Source organism: Drosophila serrata, unplaced genomic scaffold (genome assembly GCF_035046125.1).
Source record: "Drosophila serrata isolate PLE 108 unplaced genomic scaffold, ASM3504612v1 contig_184, whole genome shotgun sequence".
In the NCBI taxonomy this organism is placed as follows: domain Eukaryota; kingdom Metazoa; phylum Arthropoda; class Insecta; order Diptera; family Drosophilidae; genus Drosophila; species Drosophila serrata.
The window spans coordinates 7,862,098-7,890,065 of NW_028257082.1; the positions used below are offsets into that span (position 1 = coordinate 7,862,098).

Sequence of the window (27,968 nt, forward strand, 5' to 3'; positions counted from 1 at the left end):
TATATAATGGCTATATATCAAGTTTGATGAAAATCTGTTGATAACTGGAAAAGTTATAATTTATTTTCTTAAAATTTTCCGATCGTTCCTATGGCAGCTTTATATATGTATATATAAAGTCCACCGATTTGCCATGCTCCGATTTATATACTAGTAAAATTATATAAAAGATTAACTCCATAGTTTCATTCAAATAGCTTGCTCTTTGTTTAAAAACACATTTCGCACATGTGTGCATATGATTCCCAACTGGTTCTAACATCCCCGGAATGAAGCGACTTCTGCTGGCCAAGTCTTAGAAATGTGTTGCGTTACAAATGTTGCAAGTCATTGTTTATTAGTGTTCAATGTTAGTAACTGATCATACATACTTACTGGTCATAGATATTAACTGGTCATAGCTACTTACTGATCATAGTTACTTAATGTTCATTGATACTTACTTATCATAGTTACTAACTGATAATAGATACTTACTGGTCAGAGTTACTTACTGCTTATAGTTAATTGCTGATCGTAGTTACTTACTGATCCAAAAACACATCTCGCACATGTGTGTTTATGAGTCCCAACTGGTTCTAACATCCCCGGAACGAAGTGACTTCAGCTGGGCAAGTTTCAGAAAAGTGTTGTGTTACAAAAGTTGCAAGTCATTGTCATACATACTTACTGATCATATTTACTTACTTACTGCTCAAAGTTATTTATTGATCATAGTTAATTACGGATCATAGTTTTTCACTGATCATAGTAAGTTTCTGTACTGTACCAGTTTTACCTACAGTGAAGAAGCTGGTTTTCTTTTAAATAAAATAGTAAAACCAAACTTTAGGAACTGAAATCTTAAAATCCCTAACCACGAATCGTAGAATATTCCACCAAGACATTTCTATATTCGAAAACAAAATCATATCCTTTGGCAATATTTCGGGCTTCCCCCCGCTTGTCGCATCCCTTTTTCAAACTTTGTCAATTATATTAATTAATAAATCAAAAATCGAACCCAGAACATAAGAACCGCAACGAAAGTTTGCCACATCCCTTTGGAAGCAAACTAAGTGCGTAGGCTCTCGAATGTGTCCATGTGCCGCCTGTACGTCTGAGGAAGGATGAGTGGAAATCGTATAACGCTGATCCCAAGATTTGCATAATTTTATTGTGTGTTGAACTTTCGACTAACCCATCCGGTGGCAGCCCAATCTGTGCCAGGCCATGCCGTGCCGCCAGGCCACAGGCTCCCCGCAAAAAGGTCACTCAAAGTCCACTTACCAAACTTACTGCCACACACACACACACACAGTTGGGCCAAAATCTTCGGCCTAAGCCCCAAAAGTCCTCCTCTGTGTGTGTGTCTGTGTGTGCGTTTGTATTTTTTGGTCGAATGGATGTGACCGATAAGCGTGTGCCCATGCACTTAAGTTGCACAGGGCAACACAGGAGAGAGGCGACAGGAAGCTGGCAAAAAGTTCGGAAAATGGTCACAGAGAAAATTCACAGAACAACAAAATAAACCACAATAAGCCGAGAGCTTGGGTTAAACTAGAGATGCTGCTCTGCATACGAGTGTGCACAGGGGGAAAAATGTGGAAAATGTGGCCAATAATGGATGGATAATCGTGATTAGATGAGTATGTTTTGCCAGTGATTTGCTTTTAATGGCTGCTTATTACTAATCTTAATCTTACAATGATATATTTATGGGCTTGGTCACACTATTTGGGTTATTTAAAACTGTGTGACCAGTAATTTATAGTCTTTGTATTCTTGGAAAAGTTTTTTAATAACCTAAACACAAAGCAAAGTAAAAGTAGAACTACAAAATACTATTGATATTATGTGGCTTTAAAATATTTAGAAAATCATGTTATTGTCTTAATTAAATAACAAACTTAAAAAGCATTACTTTGTTGACATATTTTCCCTCTGTAATCTCTCAACCTCCTTTTGTTTATTGTCTTTTATTTATGTTTTTTGGGCGGCAGCAGCAGCTGCGGCTTTGGTTTTCCGTGCAACAAAATATGTTGCATACTCGCAGGCAGCTGCCGAGTAAAAAAAAGACCTGCAGCTCTTCTGGTCTCTTGCCTTTGTCTCGTCGAGATTTGCATTTCAAAGCACCGGCCACGCCCACTCACCTGGTTAAGAAGGAGGGCGTGTAGGGGGGTGGGTTGGGCGCGACAGGAGTCTCAGGTAGCATCAGCAGCTAAAAGTGGAGGAGGAAAAACAACTTATTACTTTGACTAATCCTATTATGCGCATGCAAACGTGCGCCAGGGAGAAGCAAGAAACTTTTTCCCAGGCACAAACTACTTTGAAGTCAACTGTCTGCCTGCCTACACACAGGACTAGGTCCCAGGTCCTTGGCCCGCCCACATTTCCCCAAGATGTCGCAGGCGCCCACACCTTTGCTTCCCACTTTCTGCGCATTTATTCCATTGAATCGTGCACTCACTCAGGCGCCGCTAAGTTGCCTTAGTGGCCGCTCATGCACTGCAAGAAATGGCTGAGCAATAGATAACGCTATTTGTGCCATTGAAAGGATCTTGCCACTCTCCTTGGTGTCCTTGCTGATGTTAATTTCTTTGGAGTTAGTTTCAAGGTGCAGAGATGGCACAGTGGAAGTGGAAGGCTTTAAAGTGCAGGAAGTTTAAATGGTTTTACTAGATAGTTAAATACCTAATTTATTATGGTAATAAAAGTATCTAAAGATATAAATAATATTTTCTGAACATGATATTTTTGTTTATTATTAACACTTGCATAATTATCTTTTAATTTATTACCAATTCAAATACCAAATGAAATACCAACATTTTAATTGCTGAAACCGCTTTTGGCCTGTATGTATATATTTGTGCCATTAAAAACTTGAGCTTCAGTTTGCTCGACCTTTCCCCCGGTTGATCCAACCTAATTTATTTTCAAGTTGTAAAGTTGCAAAACTTTTTCGTTGACCTCATTCGGTTTTAGCCCATAGTTTCTCACTCCTGTCAACCCCCCTCGACTCGTTGTAGTTAATTTCTTCCACTTTCCTGTCCATTATGGCCAGGTCCTGGACCCGAGGAGTCCAGAGATAGTGGAAAATGCCACGACAGCATCTCAAGAACTTTTCTACGCGCAAATCCCTTCGCCTAAGCTGATTTGGCTTCCTCGAAAACCAACAAAAATTCAGCTGGCGGCCAAGTTTTCTTCATTAATTGATTTTCTCGCATTTTCTTTCAACGTATATATATTTTTTATTTTATTTTTACCAAAATGCATGTTCTTCTTACAAAGACAATCATAGATTACAGGAAGTGTAAAGTAACAAAAATTACTTAAGAAATACGCGTAGAGTCACGAAGGCCACTTAAACATTAAACATTAGATCAATGTTTGGACATAAATAATTCATAATTTTGATTTCAGTTTGAACGTTTTTAAGTTCGCAATGCCTCTTTGATACAAAAATAGATTTACAGAAAGTTTACTTTGTATATAAATCAGAAATTGTAACGTGACCAGCTCTATAGTTTTCATTTCAACAAATTTTCTTTGTTTTTTATTGTAGCAAAATGCATATTCTCTTCACAAGAACAATCATAAATTACAGAGAGTGTAAAGTTAAGTGAAAAAATCTTACTTAAGCATAGGAAACGCGTAGAGCAAAAGAGACATGAAATCACTAAGGGCACTTAAACATGTAACATTAAGAGTTGAACCAAGTTTTGGATGTTGTACATAATTCATAATTCACAATTGTTTTGATATGTGATCCATCAGATATCAGCTATCATTTGCGGGGCGTGAATGTGCTGCTCGGAGCCTGTGAGTCTTGTGAGTCTCTGCGGTGAGTGAGGTGAGGTTGTTGGCGGTGGTGGTGACTTGGTGACTTGAAGAGGCGTCTCCCAATTCAATCCCATCCAATCCAATCCGATTCGAGTTACGAGTCCCCGCTGGATCTAGAAGAGCAGGGAGAAGAGACTCCTCACGCCAGTGGAGCCAGCTCCGGAACCGAGGGTAAAGCCGGTGCTAGGCGTGCCGCTGCTGCGATGCCTTGAGACGTGGCTGGAAACGTTAGCACGGACACGGTCGTAGCTGGCAACATCCTGGAATAAAAAAATATTTCAATTAGACTCAAGGGAAGACTAGAATTGGGGAAATAGCGTACTGGTCGAGCACGAACTCGAGGTGTCTGCAGTGGCGGCAGATGTCGCAAGTGCCGCACGTGTTGTATATGGACAAGACTCTCACCTCTTTGTCGGCATTGGCCAGCACCGATCGCATCGAGTTGGCCACCGGCCACTTCTTCTTCATCACCAGGTTATTTGGCGGATCGTGGGCAGTGCCGGCATCCACAGACCAAATGGTCACGCTGGCACCTCCCAGAACCTTTGATCCGCGCGAGAACTTGAAGGCCAGCTCCTCATCGCCAGCAATGCGAGTCAACTGCCAGCCAGTGAGATTGATCTCCTCGGTGCCCTTGTTGTGCAGCTTAATGAAGCGTCCCTCAACATCTGCCTCGATGATCTCCAGATCTCCCTTGGCCGCCGCATTTACTGAGTACTCCGACACACTGCGATCCTCGCTCTCATCGATCACGGTGCGACGACGCTTTACGGCACTCGATCCGGAAATACCAGGCGTAGCCGAACGACGTCCACTGGGTGTAACCCGTCCAGATCGGGAGCTGGTGCTAGCATGCAAGTGTGTGCCATTAGAGGAGATACCCGAATCGTTGCCAGGACGTCCAGGTGACTCGATGTTCAGGCGACGCTCCTCACCGCACAGAAGCTTGTCGTAGGCAGCAATCTCGAGATCCAGGGACACCTTGATGTCCATCAAATCGCGGTACTCCTGCAGCTGCTGTGCCATGTCGTCGCGCATGCGCTGTAGCTCGGCCTCCAGGGAGGCAATGTACTGGTTGTGGCGCTGGCGCTCAGTGTCCAAAAGGTTCTCCAGCTCCCTGATGCGGGCCTTTAAGAAATATATTATATAAAAAGATTAGAATTGGGTTTAATAGTTAATAATCCCACTTACATTCAAGCCAGCATTGGTGTTCTCCAGTTCCTGCAGCTTGCCATTAAGGCTATCGATCTTGGTGCGCATGAGACGAACTTCCTCGGTGGCATGAGCAGATCCCTGGGCAGCCCTATTGGCGGCAGCCTTGAGGTTCTGGATCTCCTGGTCGTAGAGCAGCTCGACTTCCTCACGATTGGCGCGCATCTGTGCCTCGTACTGATCACGCAGTTCCTGGAGCGATTGCTGCAGTTTGGCCTCATACTGACGCGACAGCCGGCCATCGATCTCACTGATCTCGATCTGGCGACGAGAGCGAGTCTCGGTGAGCTCCTGGGTGTGAACCTGATCCTTGAAGGCCAGCTCCTCGCGCAGACTCTGGTTCTGGTTCTCCAGATCGACGCGGGCCAATGTCTCGGCCTCCAATTGCTTGCGAAGATCATCCAGCTGGCGGCGCAGACGTTCGTTCTCCAAGGCCAGTTCCTTGGCCTGATCCTCGAACTTCTTGCGATCGGCCAGAGCCTGATTGTATTTGCCATTGACCTCCGAATAACGAGATTCATAAAGGCGGGCATTATTCTCAGCCACGGCAGCCTCCTTGGTCTTCTTATCGAGTCTGAAATTGGGGGGAAAATTATGGAAATTAATAGATAAACTTTGGCTAAAATACTTCCAGGAAGTAAAAGATATATAAAGATATTTTAAAACTATAGATTGTTCAAGGGTTTTAAGAATTAATTGTTGTTTTATTCTACCCAAAAGAACACTTGGGAATTATAGGAAATAGAATAAAGAAAAGTACAGTCTCCGTTGTTGAGACTATATTTGTTATTTCCCCTTGAAGACTGTAACCAATTTGGTCTTTCCGAGATCTACTTACATAGTGACTAATTAACAAATAAATCAACCCGTTAAGATGACGTTTTTTCCGCCCAGTGCAATGCCTTTTATCTACATGTGCTCCCATAGATGACGTCACTTGTCTATATCATTTTTTGCCTCAACTGAGTCACATTTTTAGCTGAGACCGCTCTCATTCTCTTTTTATCTCACAAAATGTATTATTCATATTATTTATTTAAATTTCGCTCCGTCGCTTAGAAGAACTCGTTCAACGATCCTCCAAATCAAATATTTAAACATTTCGATATTTTGTTTGCCTTGAAATAAAGCGTCACATGCCATTAGCATAAAGTAGCCCAGCTATTTCTGACCACCTCCCTTTGATTTATGGCCGCCTACCAGTTCAAAGCAGCAATCTCATTTTTTGTTATTTTTTATATTCTATACATATATACATATGCCTGAGTTGTTTAAAAAATAACTATGAAAATGCCACAAATAATCCGAGAATATTCGCTCAAATCAATTTGATGTCTCGCGTGGTCTTGCACGTTTTAAATATAATTTTTCTATATTTAGTAACAACAAAAGCCATGATTTTTCATAAGGCATAATTGGCTTTTCATGCTTTGACTTTGAATTAAACGTTTATTTAAATTGTGGTTATAGTTTACTGCCTTTTAGGGAATAAATCCAAATGCTTTTGCCCTGTGTTTTTCTATAGAGTCTGGACCTCACAGCGGTTTTCTTTGCTGCACCCAGTAGTAGTGAATGTAAACATTTTCCGAGGCTAATCAAGAAAAGTTGTGTAAAAATGGGGGAAAATAAAGGCGAAAAACGAAAACGGATTCAAGGTTGTTGTTTTGTGTTCTAGTTTTTCCCTTACTTTTTCCCCAAATTTCGTGAGCGTGTTGAAGCGCTATTTCTTTATTCCCTTCCCCCCCTTGAATTCCTTCCGCTGACCCAATTTATTTATGTGTGTATATGTTTCTTTTTGTCAACATGTTGGAATTTCTAAAAAGTGTTTTCGAGGAATGTTGGAATAACTTATGGGACAACTAAATGCAGTAAACAATGGGGAAAATTTCAGGAGGAATTCATATTTAGTTTAGATTTGAATTAAATCTTTAAAATCCCTCAAATATGCTATCTTATCAAATCTTAATCTTCACGGTTTCTAATATCAAATTTCCTTTGTGATTTCAACACTTTTGACACACCTCAAAAGAAACTGAAAATTCCAGTTTAACCAACATTTAAACACCATCTTTCAGCCATTAACCCCTCTTAACTTCATTATCATTGGGCCAACAAAAAATACAAACAAAAAACCCTGTGGCTATTATGAGCTTTCGGCCATTAATACCTACCAAAAATAAATATTGCCTGATAACGCAAACGATGCGAAACGCTACGGAAATCTTGAAAATGGAAAAACTACACCCGATTTTGTTGTGTTGACATCAGACATCAGAAACCAGAAACTGGTATTACATATGGGATCTGTAACTGCGAGACATGACATCATAGTCTTGTAACCTTCATTGAGACTTAAGGCGCTATTTCGGTTCGGTTACGGTTGGATTTTGGTTGGGTTTGACTGCTCATTAACTACATGGAACTTGGTATTTGGCATTTGCATAAAAATGTCGAGGAGACTTCTGGAAGTGTAAATGCAAAAAATAAACAAGAGCGTTGAGAGAGCCAAGAGAACCCAGACAGAGAGAGAGAGAGAGAGAGGGTTGCCATGTGCGTGGTGGCTTTCGAAATGTGCTTTTTGGCATGACATCACCGACCTCGCTCAGGCTTTTGCCAACTTGCTCTGCTTCTCCGGCACTCTCTCTATCTTTCTCTGACTGTGTTACACTTGAAAAAATAATTGAGCAACAAAATATTAAATTGGTATCGATTTAAACATGCCTTTTCTAAATTGGTTCGAATTTAGTCACATGTTTATCACTTTATCAAAGAGCTTTTTAATAGAAAGCAACTTCTGTGATCTTTTTATATGAGGAGTTTTCCAATACTAGACATATTTCAATTGTAAAAGAGAGCGAAACTGTACGTATTTTCAAATTGTAAGGTATTTTTTTGTACCTCTTAACCCTTATCATGAGTTTCTAGTGAAAATTTTAAGGACTCTATAAATCTGAAATATTTCCTATACATGATAAACTATCCGCTATAAATTCCCAATATGTAATGTACCATAATATCCATCTCTTTTCTCTCAGTGCACGCTTTCTGCGGTTAGCATGCCTGTCTATGACATCACTGGCTGATAATAATACGCTGTTACCATTCACACATATTTCCATTCCCATTGCCAAGTCTTTCTTTGGCTCCCAAGCTTTACCTCGGCTTCAGGTCGTCATTCTCCTCCCACAACCGCTTAATATCGATCTCCAGCTTGGCCTTCTCCTTGGCCGTCTCATCGAGCAGCTTGCGGGCGGCGGCCAGCTCCTTCTCGTAGACAGCCTTCAGATTGGAGGTCTCCCTGTTGACCGTATCCTGGGCGAGATGCAGCTCCTGGGTGAGCCGGCTGTTCTCATTCTCCAGGTTGCGCATGCGGTCAATGTAGCAGGCAAGACGATCGTTCAGATGCTGCAGCTCCTCCTTCTCCTGCAGCCGAGTGGTCCGGGTGGGGGATGTGGGCGAGGTGGCGCCCACCCGCGATGAGGTGGAGGCGCCACCCACCGGCGTCGAGGTGGAGGCCCGCGAGACGCGTGTGTTCAATGTGACGCGACGAGCAGACATTTTATGCGTTATTTATTTATTTACGATGGTTGTGCGATTTAAGTACGTAATCCCTGATATCTCTTCGAATTGCGAGTGCTTTTCCGGCTCTGGGGCTATGTATTTAATTCCTTTTTGTGCGTCCGCTTGGTTTGACGGCTGAAAATTGACTGAAACAGTGAGACTTTGCCTCGAACCGAGCAAGCGAGCGAGCGGCCATCATCGACGAAATTAGTAGTCGCCGCCGCTGTCGTCGTCGGCAGAGGCGGTCATAAAAAATACTCTAAAAACAACACACACACACACACTCTCCGCCACTCTCTCTGTGTATTTTTTTCCGCTCTCACCTTTTGGCTTTATTATTATTGTTGTTTCGAAGTCTCTTTTCCATTCGTATTCGTATTAGTCGGAGACTCCCCTATGTACAGCTGTTTGTGTTTCTGGAGCTCCAAATAGAAATCACCTCAAAGGCAACAAAGGCAACCAAAATTAATGCCGTTTTGCCGGTTCCCAAAAAAAAAACAACTCTTTTTCACAGGTGAAACTGTCTATGAAGAATATTGGGAGCCAGAGGAAACAAGATTACACATTAAAGTATGAAAACTTGATGTTCTTGTCTATAATATTTTACAAAAAATTAAGTCTTTGAGGTAAAATTTCTATTAGAATTTTCTAGCCTACTGTAGAAATGACTATATTAAACTAACAAAATTAAAACCTCCCAATGATTTCTAGGTCAGAAATTCAATTTACAAACATTGTTGTAATCAAAAATCCATCATTATATATCATTATAAATTTAGAGCATTATATATCCATTTTTTTAGATCGGTTTGAATACTCAATACTTAAATATTCGATTTTATTTAAAATTCTGATTTATAAATCCTAATTATCTTCAGTAAGGTAAGGTGGCATCAGTATATGTGTAAGTTCCACTGTATCTCCATTAGAAATTCCTTGCAATGCATTCCTAATCATCAATGAGTTCTTCAGTGCTTTGGTCCAAGGTTAATGAACGGCAATTGCTATAAAATCAGAGATGGGTACCACAAAGGGAAAGGAAATGGTGTAAATTTGAACATATGGATTGCAGCATTGCGTGAAAAATAAAACTACAAGTGTACAGGAAAGAAAACTAATTTCGGGAAGCAGAACTTTATATACCCTTGCAGTTTGCAATTGAATTTTGGGATAATACTAGATATTTTTATAAAACAATTTTTTTAGGCATATCAAAGTTTTGAAAACCTCATAACTAAGCCAAAAAGGCATTAATCAATTAATTAATTCTATGTTAGTTTTGATTAGGTTGATTAATCTGCACACTCAATTTGAAATTGAATGAATTTTGCTAATTTTTGAGATTTTAACCATGTAACCCCTTATAATATTTTGAAAATCTTGATACATTTTGTTTTTCTGCGGGAGATGGCTAGTTCGATTCGGTTCGATTTGCTGATCAAGAATATATATGATTTATAGGGTCAGAAATGACTGATTCACAAAGTTACAAGCTTCTGACTAAAATTATAATACCCTGCAAAGGGTATAAAAATGTAACACATTGAGTGAATATAGCGTGGAATAAAAAGATTACCAATGAAACATGTGGAAAATATTGGAGTGGGATTGCACAAAAATATGAAATTTATGAGCCTTAGGAGGTATTTATTATTAAGTAGATGCTTTGGAGTTTAGAAATAAACCACAACTGAACATATATATTTTGGAATTTTAATTTTTAAGATATTATACTTTCAATATTTGCTTGACATTCAAACTAGCTGCAGTTTATGTTATATACACACACACACAAATATCCCCAATTCATAATCCTTCGTCTCTTCATAAATTTTATGATTTGTTAGACTTTGTCTGGCCACATAAATTAATGGGGGCCCTTAATAGTGATTGCGACACATGAAAATCGACCACAATGGATGCCCGCCCACATCATCAATTCCGTTCGATTCAGTTAGTTAGTTTTGGGACCACATCCCCAGCGCTCTCTCTCTCTCTCTCTCTCTCTCTCTCTCTCTCTCTCTCTCTCTCTCCCTCTCTATTCTCCCCATTTGCATAGTTCTCTTGTCAGTTTATCGATCAGCCGGCGAGCGGGTCAATTATGGGCCCAACAACTTGTCCAAAATTATGAAATACTGCATGGGAGGGCTATGGGAAATTCGGTGGTGGGTGGGTGAGAGGAAAACTTGGTTTGGCTTGGCGCAATGTCAAAACTTGTCATAAGTGAAATATTTATTGACATGTTATACTTTGGGAGTGCTTTGAGAGCCAGTCATAATAATAAATAACCAGTTAAAAAATAGCGGGAGAAGGCGACATTCTCTGCCAAGCTTTCTTTTCCATTTTTTTTCTAGATAACAAAATTTCTCAGCTCTCTCTCTCTCTCTCTCTTCTAACAAAATGCAAATAGCCGGCAAACAATTCTTGTTTTTGTTTTATTTTGCCCTCGAGAATGGGAAAAAGCTTTGAGCTCTCACGCAGCGGGAAAAAATATGTGAACTTGTCAGGCAATCTATATGACGCCCGTGACGTCACCATTTGAAATAACAAAAATACACAAAAGAAAATCAAGCAAATAAAACCAGAATTTTGTATACAAGTAAATGTCGAGGTATATCAGTATACACAGCACTGACCTCCAAAAAACGTGGAGGCTTCTCTGTGACGTCACCGAATTATTTTTAAATTGTGAACGACGTGAACGTTTCTTTTGACTTTCGGAATTATAATTATCATTATGAGCCGTACGCGTCAGCTAATTAGACTTAATTAACATTCTCAATTGTATGCTCAAAGTAAGCATTTAAGCCTAACCAGATGTTAAATTGTTATTTCTTCTTTTTTTTTTGTTTATTTATTTGTTATTCAAACCTTGTTTGGGTTGAATCTTATTTGGGCTTTTTGCTTGTTAGGGAAGTTCTCTGTAATCTAGGCTTTGTTTTTTGAGATTACCTCAATTTGTCAGTTGATGAATTGTGTTTTGGGATTAAGATTACAAATTGATAAGAATTATTCCAGTGGCTGGGCAGGAAATTAGCTTTATGAAATGAATACTTGAAATAGTAGGGAAAAGTACTATCAATTGAATGAGCAGTTTTAAATTTAAATTTAAAGAATTTATTTCACATTATTTCACATTAAGTGAATTTTCTTGAAAATTCTTTTATAAATAAGTTGTCTTATATATTTGTTATTAATAAATTTCCCTTCAGCAGTTCTTTTAAAGTCTCTTTGTTTCATATATTTCTTAACACATTTTTGTACCTCTTTGGAATGACATAATTATGTTAAGATATTTCACCCTAAAGGCACTTTAACTTAACAATTTTCTGTTCTCCCAATTCGCTTATCATTTCTATAGGGGGGAAGAAGCTTTATATTTTCCCATTTTCATATACAATAAGTATCGATTAACCTGAAATAAAGAACGACGACGAGGACGACAAATAAATAAACACACTTGCCCGCAGGGCTCTTAATTTGAGCAAACTTTCCGAACCAATATTTGTATTGTATTTATTTGCTCTTTGTTACATTTACGTTTTTTTCTTTTTGTTTTTTGTTTTTGTATGTATATCTATATAGATATTGACCTGGCCGTGCCTATCGTGAAATAAAACATTCAGCAGAGATACTGTATAAACTGAAATCAAACAAAATTGAAGTTAGCTACTTGTTGTATTTTTATTTTTATTTTTTTGCGCTTCCCGTCAAAACTTGTTTGTCTGTTGAATTTTTGTTTTTTTTTTTATGTTTGCTTTTGTTGTTTTTGATTTTGTTATTTTGTTGTTTTTACGAATTTGTCAAAGCAGCTTCATAACTTCAGTCGCTTGCTGCTGTTGTTGTTTTTTGGTTATTTTGCGTTGTACGCGACAGCTCCGAAGTTTGCCAACAGTAATGACATCATCGTCAGCTTAAAGTTTGAAGTCATGGCAAATGACGTTATAAGATGAATGGAACCAACAGCCAAAACAGCAAAAAAAAAGAGCCAAGAGCCGAAAGGCAAACGCCCGGCGATTAAGCTGAAGAGGTGCTGAAGGAAAGATTGAAAAATTAAGCATAATTGGAAGAAGAGCTTTAAAACGTTGCAGTAATCTTTTGTAAATAATATGTTCTTGCTTTAAAGAAGTTTATCTTTAAGATATCAGTGTGTAAATTACTTTTTTTAAGTAGAGGTTTGTGTTAAGTAAAATGCTTAAGTTAACTGATTTACCATAATGTCCAATATAAGGAGGTGGGTTATAGTATAGTATAGTTTCAGTTCTTGACTTGACTTAAATTAATCTATTTTATATTTTAAATAAGAAATATAAAGTACTCTCATTAAAAAGTACTTTAGAAATTTGTTCTAGACAGTATCAGAAATATTCTTTAAAATTTTATATCTCCCACAGCCAACATTTAAGAGTTTTAACTTGCAAATCTCATCAAAAAATCATTGAAAATGTATATCTCGCTAAGCCTAAAAACAAAGCCAAAGAGTTGCGGATTTCACACAAATTCACACATCATCGGATATATAAATGTATAAAAAATATATATATGTATATATGCCTAGAATAATATCCCCTTCTCCTCCCCCTATCCAGTGTCACACTTAATTAACATTGGTCAACAAGTTTAGATCGATAAATTTGTGCAAAAACACGTCTGAAACTCGCTGAATGAAAGGAATTAAAAAAATGTATACATATAGAATCCCATATAAAATGTATTCAGTTCGGAATTGGTTTAGCAATTTGTTGCTGTTTTTGTTTAATTGTCATAAGCCAAAAACCGCAGAGAGTAAAATTGTTTGCATTTAGCTGAACGTGCTTCTGTTTTTTAAATATTTTCACCAGCCAATGGGGAATATCTACATACATACATGCACAAACATCTATTTTTATTATTTTTAAACACATTTTGTTGTTTTGAGAGTTTTATGTTTGCTTTATAATTGAGTCCGGGGGATTTGTAGTTTGTTTATGGAAATCAGGGAACGATAACTTTTGCTCCCTCCCCTCGCACTTATACTTAATTTTTGTTGCATTTATCTTAAGGCACTTGTTAATTTTTAAGCAACAATTTTACTTCCGCTGCAGCTTCATGTCACTTTTAGCTACTTGCATAAGTTAATTTAGTGTTTGTCTTTGACGGAGTTCATCTTGTTCTTTATGTTTTTCTTATTTTTCTTTATTTTTTTGTTGAAGTTTTTTAATGCAGGAGCGCAGAACATTTGAGTACATTTTTTTTTTGGTGTCACTGAGTGCAAGTTTTGGCCTGGCCAACGGAGTACATTTTATGTATGCAGCTGCCTTTGCACAGCTTTCAACTTTTAACCCGCTTGCCACGCCCACCCATATACATATATGTATGTATATATGTTTCTGTATACAAATGCAGGAAGTTTCTGGCCCCACGAAGTATGCTAGTAAAAATAGCTGGGAAGAAGCAAGAAAAAATAAAAGGAAACCGACATCTTCTTATTACGCCGAAGAACCGGAAACGAAAACTTTCGCCATGGCGGCATCACCAAACAGAATTCAATTTGTAAACATGTAGAAAAGTGTGTGTCTGCCTGATGAAAACTGATTAGTAAGAAGAAACCTTCTTAGTTCATTTGAAGATAAAACAAATTCGTAAAGGAATTTGCTTCTTGAAACGAGCTAACCTTTAAAATAAAAATATTACACAAATAAAGCACATATTTTCTTTAGTCCAAATACCATTCATAAGCCTTTATCATTTATCAAAGAAGCAAAAATCTTTTCTACTATTAATTTACATGTAGTTTTCATTCCTTTAATCTTATGTCTTCCTTTGCCACAAACTTCGTTTGCGAGAAAGCCCTTTTCCAAGGGCTTCCAATTAAAATTCCATTAATAGCTAACAGAAAATAAAAGAAGCCCATACCAGATCAAGAAAATAAACAGGCAAAGCTGCGGCCGAAAAGGAATCCTGACTTGCATTTGGGGCCAAAAGGCAGCACTCTGGCTTCCTGTGCATTGGCTTGCAATTAATTTAAGCAAATTTGTGCCTGCATGCAGACATACTTGCACATATGTATGTATGTACATATATTCCTAGCACATATATTTGTATATGGGCGTAAGTTAACTTTTAGGCAAAACTCTTAATGGAATTCCAGTCAAGTCGGTTTTCGGTTCGGTTTGTGTGTGTTGGCAGTGGGTGGTGGCAGGCCAAACAAACTTTAAATTCCGGCTTTAAGGCCTGCATACACACCTGTTTTATTTGCCTACATTATCCAGTCTATTGGCTTGTGAGTCCTGTGAGCCTCCGGGAGCAAGCTGCTGCAGTAGCTTCACATCCTTCAGTGCCGGCAACTTAATCATCGCTTGAACACACATACTCTACATGAGATGCTGATACTGATGCGAACAGGAAATGAAGTTTTGGTTGACTTCCTTTTCCTCCTTGAGGCCCTTAAGTAGTGCCTTAAGCGATTGTTGCGCGCTGCTCTTGGTCCTGCGATAAGTCCTCTGCTGGCTGCCATCCAAATTCCGCCAACAAGCAGCAGTGATGGAAATGATAGAAAAGAAAACCCAGCAGTTGAATGGGAAAACTCCCGCCTGACATGTGTAGCCAAGCAACTGGGGAAAGTACAGTGGTTACAGCCTAAAGCATATGAAATACGATGGAATTTAGGGGGTTACAAAGTTCCCTTGCCAACCAATCCTCACTGTCCTTTTATGCTTCTGCTGTTTGAAACAACTCAAAAATTCTCCCTGTGCAACATGGATTTAAGCCAATTAAATGCACTTTGTTGGCCAATTAAAATGTGGACAAGAGCGGCGGTTCCCGTCTGGGTTCAGGCCTAAACACACACAAACCGGAGTGCTAGAGTTGTGGTATGTGCATAATTGAATCGTACATTTGTCCCCTGCTAGCTCTAGCCTCTCGCTCTCAATTATCCTGGCAGCGCCAACAGCGGGGGATTGACTTAATTATGTCGCAGGCCAACACAAAAACACACGCAGATCCTCAACCCTCACCCTCATCATCATCATTATCATCATCATCATACACTGGGCCAAAATGGGGATGAGCTAAAGCAAACACGCTTTCCGCGTTAGTTGAGCGTTGATTATGCAAAAAGGAGCAAAGGGGAGGGGAAGGAGATTATAATTACAAAATATATAAAGCAGGCACTCGAGACACGTTGCCAGCCAGACAAGAAGCTCCAAGGATACCAGGATCGGCAGGCAGGCAGTTCGCAGCAAAATCCTAGTTTCGTTAGTTTCTTCCTGGCACCTGCAGCTAGCAGCTTAACGAGTTAAGGGTTACGAGGAGCTGGAGATGGAGATGTGTGGGTTAAAGGGTGCGGAAACATGATGAAAGTAAACAAAAATATGGCAGAAAAATAAAAGTTTCAAATCGCCAAACGAAGTTGCAATGCCCTGGCTTAAGCTTCAGCTTATGAATATTGATAGTAGCTAAAAAGGATGCCTGAAGGAATAAGAATTTAGTTAGTTTTACGCTGACATTGAGATATATAATGAAGGATATATTTAATGTATTTGCTCCTTGCAAAAGTCTCCCTTAGATTAATTTATTTATTTCCTTGGTTTATAGAGAGAAAGATAGTATTAAGTTTTAAAGCATTAATTGAGGTAATAGTTGTTGCGGTAACTTTCCCCCATCAAAGTCCGAGCAACTGTCGATCCATAACCTGTAATTGTGAACCATTGTGGGTAGTTCCTTCCCCCCAGGCGTTTCATTATGTCTTTAGCACGAATTGTGAAGGAAATTCCCTGTGGGAGATGATCATCGTGCCCGCATTCAAATTCAACTAACCACACGCACAAAAGCAGGGCGTGCCAGACAGAAATAACACGAATGAACAGAGGCGACCGACGGCCAGGTTAGGGTCCTGGGATAGGGTTTTGAGGGAGCAGCAGCAGATGGTGTCCCAGTGGCTCGGTGCCACTTGCATAACACGCTTCGTCCTCCATCTTCTGTTTTTGTGCCTTCTGTCAGGTGCACGTGGCTGCACCTGTACTTGCATAACTCAGCGCAAATGCCCCGCCACCCTCACACTTGGCAGGCCGCCACTAAGCTCTTAGTTGGGGTCAGGCTTTGCAATTATAATTGCATTCAGTTCAAATTCAAGCCCAGACTCTCTCTCTTAGTCAAAACAGTGCCAAATGGTAAATGGAAAATGGTATAAGGACGAAGAGCGCGGTTGGGATGTCTAACTAATTTGGCATGGCATACTTTAAGGCGCCCCTCCGCACACCGCCAACACTTTGAGCGACAAATTAACGTCGCGTTAATGACACGCGATGTTTGCAGCAAGCCTCCTCCCGCTTTCACCCTTCCTCTTTCTGCCTTTGTCTAACACTTAGTTAGGAGGGGCGCATCAGGGTCGAGGGAGGGTCGAGCAGAGGCACTTCCGCATCCGCTCTGCGCAGCGGAAACTGCGGTAACGCCTCGCTCTATGCATGTATGCATGATTATGCCCATATACTCGAATACAGTTGGGGTTAGATTAATAGAAACTCAAATGGGTTTTGTAAAAATACCTTTGGTAAGCCTAATGTTCACTTATCTCTGGTTTTGTTCTATGATTACCAATTGATTATAGCAGCAGCATACATTACAAAAAATATATAGTTGCTATATATTTGATGAAAATCTGTTGAAAATTAAAAAAGTTATACGATTTTTTCTTAAAATTTTCCGATCGTTCTTATGGCAGCTGTATATATGTGTATAAATAGTCCACCGATTCGCCATGTTCCGACTTATGTACTAGTAAAATTATATAGAAGAATAACTCCATAGTTTTATTCAATTGCTTCTAAATTTGAACCAAAATAAATGTCGCACATGTGTGCATATGATTCCCAACAGGTTCCCCGGAACGAAGTGACTTCTGCTGGCCAAGTCTCAGAAAAGTGTTGTATTACAAAAGTTGCAAGTCATTGTTTATTAGTGTTCAAACTATATCTATATATCTATAATAATCAAATATGGTAACCGGCTTCTGACTCAATTTATAGTACCATGCGAAGGTACTTATTAATTTAATTATCATAAAAATAAGCATTAAACAAGTCATAGGATTAATATATATAATTAACATAAAATGTAGTAAAAATCCCATCGTTTGATAAAATTGTACTCATAATACCTGAATGATAACCAAGGCCCCTATTACGTCACTCGCAACTGTATTATATCTAAAAGCTAGGGAAAACCCCATTGTGGAGTGAGGAGTTCGCCATCTGCGCCAAACGGAAAATTAGGCAACAACTGAGGCCCATTGAATTATCACACTCTGCGGAGGACAAACCATATAGAAGCCCAGAAATAGAGCAATAGAGATAGAGAGAAGCAGTGGCAGGGGCCATCCCTTTTGGGGGAAGGACTATTCAAAACGCAATTTGGACTGCTCCTTGAAATGCACTCGAAATTCAGCTCTGCTCTCAGCTCCTTGCCATTCTACCCGCTTTCTCCTCCTCATTAGGCAATCAATTGGCAATCACCACTTGAGCGTATCGACAAGCCATTAAACAAGCGTTAACCGAAGGACTTCCCCTTATCCTATCCATATCCTTTTGCAGATCATACGCGAACGGCTGCCGGATTATCCGGTGCGAAGCAGCCTGGTGTGGAACAGCTCCCCGGGAGCCCTGCTCACGTTGCCCACCTTCGCCGACAGTTCAAGGTTGGTATTGCCATACATCTTGCCATATCCTTGTGCTACAAAATATCCTGAATCGATTGTTACTTATTGCAGGTATATGCCATTTCTGTTGAACTCAATGGGCGCAGAGCCGCGGCACAACTACACGGCGGTCATATATGTGCAGATTGGCGCCGCCCTGGGTCCGAATGCGGCGCTCTATAAGCTGGTGAGAACCATAACCAAGAGCCAGTTTGTGGAAAGGGTAAGATATAGAAAGCATATATAAATATATTGGAACTAATTTGGCTATAAACTCTTACAGATCCTTGTCCTTTGGGCAGCCGACCGACCGCTGCCGCTGAAGAAACGTTGGCCCCCCACCAACCACATACCTTTGCATGTCATCTCCTTGGGGGGCAGCACAAGGAGTCAGGGAGCTGGACCCACAAGCCAGACGACTGAGGGACGACCTAGCATATCACAACGATTCCTGCCCTACGACGAGATTCAAACGGATGCCGTTCTGTCTCTGGATGAGGATGCCATCCTCAATACGGATGAACTGGACTTTGCTTACACGGTGTGGCGGGATTTTCCCGAACGCATTGTTGGCTATCCGGCGCGAGCGCATTTCTGGGATGATTCCAAGGTGATTTTCCCTATTGATATCTCCTTAGAGTATATAATATATATTCCTTTTTCCAGAATGCGTGGGGTTATACGTCCAAGTGGACAAACTACTATTCGATAGTGTTAACGGGGGCGGCCTTCTACCACCGTTATTACAACTACTTGTACACCAACTGGCTGTCGTTGCTGCTCCTTAAGACTGTACAGCAGTCCTCCAATTGCGAGGACATCCTAATGAACCTGCTGGTCTCGCATGTGACCAGAAAGCCGCCCATCAAGGTGACGCAGCGCAAGGGCTACAAGGATCGGGAGACGGGACGTTCGCCCTGGAACGATCCCGATCATTTTATTCAGCGCCAGAGCTGTTTGAATACCTTTGCGGCGGTCTTTGGGTAAGTATTTCAGGGAGGAAAGTTCTTCTTACCTAATCTAAATTGAATTTCTTGATTTGTCTTTTCCTTTTCGCAGCTATATGCCGCTGATACGTTCCAATTTGCGCATGGATCCGATGCTATATCGTGATCCTGTTTCCAATTTGCGCAAGAAATACCGACAGATCGAGCTGGTCGGCAGCTAGCGATATGTGCATCCTGGCAATAGCTACAAGCGCTAAGAGTACTGAATACATATACACCACAACACAACACAACAGCAAACACCCAACAAACACACACCATAAGTTTAGACGAAATGCTGTTTTTTGACGCTGGCCAAGCGACGCAAGAACTATGTTAATTATTATTAGTAGCGAAACGAGGGAACTTAGTTAGGAGTGAAGTATGTAAATGTATGTATGTGTACATCGATGGAGGCATCCGGCATGTGTATATATACTATATAGACTCTAGATACGATTATGTGAAGTAGCCTAGTTAACTGCAAAGCGAAGCAAACGATTTTGCCATCTTTTTTGCTAATTTCAAAAATTAGCTAAACGCGCTAAAATGATTTTTCTATATATATATATATATGTGTACGCGCCAGCATATGTAAATGGATATATATACTATGATATGATAAGTAGCCGATTTTTTGTACTATGTGCGTTGAGTTTTGTATGTGTAAAATGTAAATGTTTGTATGTGCTATGTCGTTGTTGTAACTCTTCGTGTATAGTTAGTGATTTATCCATACACTTGTGAAAACGTGAATGTGGACAATGATGGCAAAGTCGTCTCACTTTCAGTTTGAGGCTCATCGAAATCCGTATTCCACATTCTCCGTACTGAATACAATCCGGGTTAACCGTGGCCATTACACCATAGAGAGGAACGAGCAGGAGGAGGAGCAGGAACCGGAGAGAGAACGAACTCCTTGATGGCCATTCAGCAAAAAGTGTGCACAAATTTGTAGAGGAGAAGCAATTAACTAATACTAAGTTAAACGTTTAAGTAGCTTTCCATTTCCAATTTGTTATGTGCAATTATTATTTTGGACAACTCAGCTTTTAGTTCTTAACGTGGCCATTTACCGACGTATCTATCTACGCCAATCAATTACCAATATGCAATCAACTTTCTTAGTAACCAACACAGTCGCATATCAGAAAAGCGTTGAGATTGAGTCTTTAGTTTAAGCTATCACAAGGAAATTTCTATATACATACATATACTATAGCGAAGGTATATATTTCTATGACTATTTTTTACAACAAATATACACCATGATTGCAGATGATTACGAACTCTTTGTTTTATTATTTTGACTTTGGTTTCACAATTATTTTAATGAGTGCAAAGGGCAATAAGAGCTGAAAGCAATATAACTATGTGTTAACATATCAAATGAGTTTGGTTTTTTTATTTAAAAACATTCTTTATGTTGTGAAGAGTAATTAGATTTTAATTATTTAAGAACCAGTTTGTGGCACTTTTATATTTAGAGTTTTCTATATTTAATTTTGAATCATAAATATTTGATTTCTGGTTTAATAGTAGCCAATCTTCTATTTTAATATCTAATGAAATTGGTTATGATAAAGTGTTTAAAAATAATCAATAATATGATTTCAACATTCTTAGAACATCTGTTTTTTTACGAAAAAAGTCTTTTTTATGTTAGCCAGATCCTTGAATTCTCTTAATCGTATTTATTCTTCTTCCTGCCATCAAACTGGTTCTTTAAAACCTCAAAAAAATACACTCAATTGGAATCGCATGAAGCCAACTTAGAATGTTGCCCAAACTCTATCTCTCAACTCTCTCTCTCGAAACTCTTGACTGCCAAACGGCAAAATTGTTTAGCATTTATCTGTCAAATATGCTTATCGGCGATATATATATATATGAATATAGACGAATGTGAATGTGAATGTGGATGTCAGGACATGACTGCGCCATCGAGACGGACTGAAGGACATCCAGAGAGAGAGACGACAAATGCAATGAAATGTTCCCTATCAGCATGCACATAAATCAAACATTTCAAACAAACATTTTTGCCGTTGACTACGAATAATAATAATCAAAAATGCCAGATACATATACATATGGATATGCATATTTCGAATGTGTGTGTGGCCCAAGGCGAAGGATGTGCACAACACACAGACACAGCAGACAAAACACACAACACACAACAGCAACACCCACTCTCTCACATGATATGACATCTACATATGTTACGTATACGTATTATACACAACTGAAAGGTTCAGTTGCAACTGAATGAGATCAAATTTTGTACAGTGCATTTTATTTTTTGTATCTGCGTGTAAAGGATATTTGTATTATAACTCGTATATAATTGTATTTGTGAATTTGTATTTGACACAAGCAAAAACAAGGTAAACAAACACAGAAACAGACAAATTGCACTTTTTATACAGATTTAATAATGAAAACAAAAAAAAAAAGAATGGTAAACATAATGGAACAACTTATCCAAAACAAAAACAAACAAACAACAAACAACTTGACCAAAAATATTCAAAAAGGCTCCTCGATCCCGCCCCGCCCACACACAAACACAAAACACACACAAAAATGAACAAACTAAAAACAAACAATACAACAAACAATTGAGAAAAAAAAAGGCCAAACACTAAACATAAAAACCCGATTGCAAAAGCCATTAATTAATAACAATAAAGTAATTATTGCAGCCTGCGTAACGGTAATCAAATTTATTGCATTAACATTAACAGGAAGCAGCGCGCAGAAAAAAATACAAAACCAACAAACCAAAAAATATATACCCGGGAAAGCCAACCCAATCTTAATGAAATGAGAATAGCATTGAAATTACGAATATTGGATGTTGTGATACGATTGCAAATTGCATGTGCTCTCTCATTAATATATGCAGACGGGTTACAAGTAACCCCCTACTGTTCCTTATCCCCTGGAATCTATCCACACAGTTTTCCATTTATATTTCATTTAACGTGTTATTGGTATAATTGTGCATAATCAATTATTTTGCCACATTTAACAGGCCAAGAGAGCCCAAGTGTCCGTTCACTTAAAATTCCAATGGGTTATTCAGTTAAATAAAATGCATTTTCGCATCCATTTTTTTTCGTGGTGTCCACATCAAATGCAGATTTACGCTTTCCACAGTCGACACTAGGAGTTAATGGGCTTTTGAAGGGGTGATGGGTTTTTTAAAGTAATAAATACATTAAATACCTACAAGATATATTTATCCCCTTTTCCGCTAATATCAAACTTGCTACCCAAAATAATTTGCTTCGAAAGGCCTGACAAAAATAAAACGACAATAAAGTGTGAGGGAAATGTGTTTGGTTAAGGATACAAAGTACTCCCATTTCTTAATATCTACCCCTAAACCATAAGGAATATACCTATATCATTTTGTAGAACAAAACCTACTGGCTATGCTTCAATGAAAACATATCTGAGCTTAAGATTGACTACTCTCGAATAGGTCCATTCACCTCGTCCATCAAATCATGCCCAGAAGATGTCCATTAATTCAATTGGATTGAAACCCCCAGAAAAGCCAGAACTCTTCGCACCTGTCACCCGTCAAATGAAATTAAATTGTTTTTCCTTGTTCCATGCTATGTATATATATTTATTGGCAAATATGAAATGATTGGCATGTGGCTAAAAGAAAAAATACAAACACGTAAATGTAAATGCAAACCGCTGATGATGAAAATGTTTACGAATACCCTTCGGTTTGTTTGTCCACGTTAAATAATATTTTAAAAATTGTACAGAAGACGGCGAAGAACAAAGCCCTGTTGAACTGCAAGTAAACTTAAACCCATATAAATATATAGTGAATGTGCTTATAACTATTGCCTAGTAATGATTGTTAAAGCTTAAGGCAAACACACACAGATACAGCGGACATCGGAACACCTCCCACACCACTCTACACCACACACACATGAATAAATGTAAATTACATAAATAAATCCATGAAAGCGGAAACCTAGTAAGCGTAAACCATAATTTATTGGCAAAACATCGCAGCAGAAATATTATATATATCTAACATATATATATATAATATATATGTCTGGAAAAACAACAAATGTGATTTTTGAATAAAAATTAAACTGAAACTCGAACCCTTTTGCCCGTTGTTTCCTTCTCCTCAATTAAGCTGCTAATGTATTTTCAATTAAACAAGGTGCAAAGGACGAAGGAGGTCCTTAGCCTCACTCCTTCCATCTAAACACGTTGCTGACAAAGTTTGCCCAGAGAATTAGCGGGTAAACTTTTGGGGCAAGTTGAAAATTTCGTTGCCGGAAAATGCGTCGTCGTGTTGCTGGTCTGCAAGAAGAACTTCTTCTTTTGCATATAGTAGTTCTGATTGCATGCATTTTTGCAGCTTGGTGACGGAGCACTATCAACATGCAATTATGGCAGGACACACTTTGCCATCGATATTATTGGAGGCTCGCCCCTAATGAACTTGATTACGTGAAAGCTTTTACGCAATAAAGCAGGTGAGTGAAGGCATCTGCCAGCAGTATCGATGTCACGTTTTCATCTTGGCAACTTTGATAGTTGAAAATTTGATATATACAATTTGGCTATGGGGTCATAGAGGTCCCTGAATCACTTGTGAGATTTCTTAACTTTGAGACTATGAAATGTAGTAAGTCCTTAAAAAATCGATGCTCTTCCAAATTTTAAGGTTTTTTATTTATGATTTTATTGTTTTAGTCTTTCCCAAAGAACTTTAATCAAATTGGAGGTAATGCCATATCAAAATTATTTAAACAAGGTAAAGAAAGGCATTTTAAAAATATATTTTTATGTTTTCAGCTCTTCATTAACACAGAAATTATTCCTTTTAAATTTCTATGAGCCTCAAAGCAATTTAAACACACATTTTAACCAAATTTCCGGCAATCAAAACTAAAAAAACTAAATTTTTTGTGTGTGCCCTGTGCTCGGGCTTAAAAAAGGCAAAATTGATTCTTTTATTGGAACATTTTGCAGCTGTTTTTACAGTTTAATTTGTATGTTTTGTGATTGGTGAGCATTTTATTTTGTTTTATTTTTTTTTTTTTGCAGAATTTAATTTACCAGCACTTGAGCGACCCTTGGCGGGCGATGGCGGCTGCTTCGGTCACTTGCTTCCGCCATGTTGCCTGCTGTTGACATTGCCAAGGTTGTTGTTGCATGTTGCACACCCACACATAAACACACACACTCACACGATGCTTTGTACAAGGCAACAAAGCCACCGCCAGAGTGCCACGCCTTCTGTGCCGCCCACCCCGAAAACAGAAAAAAAACAACAACTACAAGCATGGCTTACATGGAACAACCTAAAAGTAGGCAGCACATATGCTAGTTTCTTTTTGCAGCTGCCATATTTTGCATTAATTAGAAAGTGGGCCATGTTTCTCCCTTCGCTAGAGTCCCGTTAAGTACTGCCAACTTGTGTGGTACTCTGTGTGTTTGTGTGTGTATGTGGTTAGCGGCATAAACAAAATGGCTGCCGCTGTTCGCAATTCGCAATTCGCGTTGTTTGTCTGTGGAACCGTTAAATTAGGCTTAAAGCAACAGCAATAATAGCAGCAACCAGCCACTTTTATGCATTGTTTTGCTAAATACTTTACGGAAATTGCTTGCTCGCTGGTTCTTTGCTTTGTTGTTGCCTCTACTAATTACGTAATTAGTATTTAGGCCAAGTTGATTGTGGTTGTGTTTTTGCTTTAGTCAACGCCGCAGATGCCGATGCAATTTAATTATTTTCCAATTGTTATTATTAGCAAAACAAGCACATATTTCTAATTAATTAAAAACTATAAAGAACAAGATGCTGAGAACATGGAAGATTTGTTTTACGTTTTACCACGCCTTTCCCGGCGTATTAAAAATTCCTTTAAAAAAAATTACTCATACGCCTTGTGGGTTATATGCGTATGAGTAATTTTTTTAAAACATTATTTTTTAAACCAATAATCGCTTGAAAACAACTCGAAAACAAGAAGCAAGAGTATTTCAATACATCACAATACAAAATAGAGGAAAACCTGGTTCAATTTATGGTTTACATTCACCTGCCAATATGCATCTGCCTCCCCGGTCAAACTATGCAATACAAATTAAATCAAATTCCTTTGCCTGTCATGGCATGGTCAGGAGTTTATTTTTAATTCGTGTCAGTAAATGGCTGTCGTCGATTTTTAGGTCCTTCGTCCTGCCTAATGGGATTTAGCCATGAAACAAATTTATGCATAAATGCATAGCACCAAAAGTCTGGTCGAATTCTATCTATCGCAAGTGTTTACGACTCGTTAACTAAACGATTTGTTATGCGAACATGCAACAAATATTTGCGGAGATCCCAGAGACGACATCTGATGCCATTGTGTTTAGCAGAAATATATATGAAAATATGAAACAAAAATTTGAATTGGTGCAGCACTCAACCTCTGCTGGCATCCGCAGGACCTGAAACAGAAGCCATGGCAATCAGGCGACTCCCTCAACCCTCAACCCTCATGCCTCAGATTTCCCGGCATTTCCATCAGCCAGGAAAATTCCGAGCGGTGGATGGAAGGGGGTGCAAAGCTCACTCTAGCAGAAAACTAAAAACTTTGCCAGGCATTTTCTATAGATATATGTATGTATGTATGTTTGTACGTACGTAGCGTAATCGAAAAAACGAAACAAAAATAACAACACGATGCCAAGAAGAAACAATTGGCTTTTATTGAAGTAAAATTTAATAAAGAAGTTTTCAATATGCTTTGGCAATATGTAAACAATCAACTCGGCTCCAAAAATCATAAATATTTTCATTACGAGACTGCAACAGAGGCCAAACTTTCGAGTTTTGGGGGAGTGTAGGTAGGTGGTCCTGCCTGAAGTGTCCTTGTTGCTGCTATTGCAGTATTGTTTTTCCTCCTCACCCGTTGGCTAGATGCAGCTGCCAAATTTTCCCAATATGCACTCCACAAATATTTGTGTAAATTTTTGTACAATTTGTATTTCCATTTAAGGTCTTGCCCGTTACAAGTGTTGATGGCAAGTTTCGAGTCAAGAAAGCGTCCATTATGACGAATTTATTGGACGCAGGCGAAAAGTATTGCCAGCATTTAAATGTCACAACAATCTGCAGCCATCCCGGCCTCTGGTCATCCGGCTAACAGTTTGAGCCGACAGTTGAGAAAAGAAGAAAGAAGATGGAGAAAGCTAGGCTGGAGAAATGGGAAAGGAAAACTCGGGGAGCAGGTGGCGTTGGGAAAATGCAAACGAAATTCCAAGAGGTCAAATCTGAGACTCGACAATTTATTGGCCCACCCACAGAAAAATTGTGATAATCTGAATTGATTTATGGCACAATAGTCGGAATGGCCAAGAAAATTGGCATTCCGAAAATGGCTTCGGCATTTAAATCATGTTTACTTCAATTGAAGGGTGTTAATGCTTTTACGATATGATGGGTTTTTTTTACACGTACTGCAAGTGCAATAAAATGAAATAATATTCATATTAATATTATTATTTTACTACCAAAACTTGAGCAAACTTTCGAATTTATGCTAACGGAATAGATAGCTGTAATATTTAACCAATAATTATGTTATTTTCCTTATTAAATTAATGCTTTCCTGCCTATTTTGTAACATATTTATAGAGGAACAAACAAATTACCAAATTTTACCTGCCATTCACATAACCCATTAACCTTTGCTGGAATTTTTACAGCTCTCGGCCAGGCTAATTTGTTTACACCCAACACAGACACACATTCACACCATGTGCCTTTGCCCCGTTGACCAAACTAGGCCGTCATTGCCATTTATTATAATTGAACGGCGACCCGCACAAAACCCAACTGCGAACCGCCCACGTTCGCAGGCATAAATTGATTAACTTGCCAATGAAATGGGCCAAAAGACAATTGCCAGAGGCAGGGGTGTGAAAGGGGAAATTGGGGTAAAAGGATGTGGAATAGGGGGTGGGGAAAGGGAGATTGTGACTCCAGTGGAGCGACCATTTAAATGTGCACTTTGGCTTTCATAATTAACTGCAAATTATGTGCGTCGCGCTCTGGCGAAAGACACAGCCACCGACACCAGAAGCCACACCAGCATCCAGATAGCGAAAATATAGGTATTGCTATATATACTATACATTGATCAGTTTAAAATGCTTATATAATATTTTCTATTTAAAATGAGCAATGAAAATCTAGCGATGTTTAACTGATTTTTTAAATATAAAGGTTGCTGAATATTTACTGATATAATTGGAAGTGTAATTTACAAATTAGTTAGTTTCAAGATAAATTGGTATGCTACATATAAGTATATAGTATTGATTAATTATTGGGAAAGCTACTAATTTCTTTCAGTGCCTCTGCTAGGTGCCAGAATAACTGGCTGCCGGCAAAGGCGATTTTGTGCTCGTAATCCGCGCAGGTCAACAAACAAATTACGCTTTAAACTAATTAAAATCCATAAATGTGGGGACATGATGCTGGATGCCAGCATTTGCTGCTTTTCCCCCTCTCCGACCGCATCCACATCGACCATAATTGTGGGTATTCCGGCATCCAGTCCAGTCCAGCGATCGCCCTCCAAAACTCCACCGACCGGAACTCCGGCCCGCCGCACAGAGTCACCAACGAGCTAGCAACTCTGGAATCGGACGCAGATCTATCC

At 39.0% G+C, this 27,968-nt stretch overlaps 2 protein-coding genes across 6 annotated transcripts in view; one reads left to right on the forward strand and one right to left on the reverse strand.

The window, feature by feature from the left end:
* ttv (exostosin glycosyltransferase 1 ttv) overlaps nt 1–23,405 on the forward strand; it is a 76,741-nt gene extending 53,336 nt beyond the window's left edge. Inside the window, exons 6-11 of one of the 2 annotated variants that reach the window (XR_002319320.2) lie at nt 18,168–18,271; nt 18,344–18,494; nt 18,555–18,881; nt 18,938–19,254; nt 19,331–19,649; nt 20,049–23,405. Coding sequence is in view for 1 of the 2 variants with exons in the window: in XM_020944729.2 (XP_020800388.2) it covers nt 18,168–18,271; nt 18,344–18,494; nt 18,555–18,881; nt 18,938–19,254; nt 19,331–19,439 (1,008 nt within the window). In the remaining variant the exon portion in view is untranslated. Of the gene's footprint in view, nt 1–18,167; nt 18,272–18,343; nt 18,495–18,554; nt 18,882–18,937; nt 19,255–19,330 lie in introns of both variants that reach the window. The other variant, XM_020944729.2, reaches the window with a different exon arrangement.
* Nucleotides 3,209–17,363, reverse strand: LamC (Lamin C). 4 transcript variants are annotated; one of them, XM_086828762.1, is made up of 5 exons: nt 8,922–17,363; nt 8,195–8,733; nt 5,017–5,611; nt 4,148–4,953; nt 3,209–4,085 (listed from the first exon to the last, which is right to left on the reverse strand). In XM_086828762.1, the coding sequence occupies exons 2-5, from the start codon at nt 8,593–8,595 to the stop codon at nt 3,965–3,967; spliced, it is 1,923 nt and encodes a 640-aa protein (XP_086684888.1). In that variant the 5' UTR covers nt 8,596–8,733; nt 8,922–17,363; the 3' UTR covers nt 3,209–3,964. The 4 variants fall into 4 exon arrangements, with proteins under 4 accessions (XP_086684888.1, XP_086684890.1, XP_086684889.1 ...); XM_086828764.1 differs by lacking the exon at nt 8,195–8,733 and adding an exon at nt 7,209–7,499 and having other exon boundaries at nt 8,922–9,002; XM_086828763.1 differs by lacking the exon at nt 8,195–8,733.
* Nucleotides 23,406–27,968: the final 4,563 nt, after the last annotated feature.

Excerpts from the sequence above, each read along its gene's own strand:
- LamC (XM_086828762.1), bottom strand. The coding sequence starts at position 8,595 with ATGTCTGCTCGTCGCGTCACATTGAACACACGCGTCTCGCGGGCCTCC. Across the intron at positions 5,612-8,194 it reads AATGACGACCTGAAGCCGAG|ACTCGATAAGAAGACCAAGG; the intron begins GTAAAGCTTGGG and ends CCCCAATTTCAG. Across the intron at positions 4,086-4,147 it reads CTCGAGTTCGTGCTCGACCA|GATGTTGCCAGCTACGACCG; the intron begins GTACGCTATTTC and ends TTTTTATTCCAG.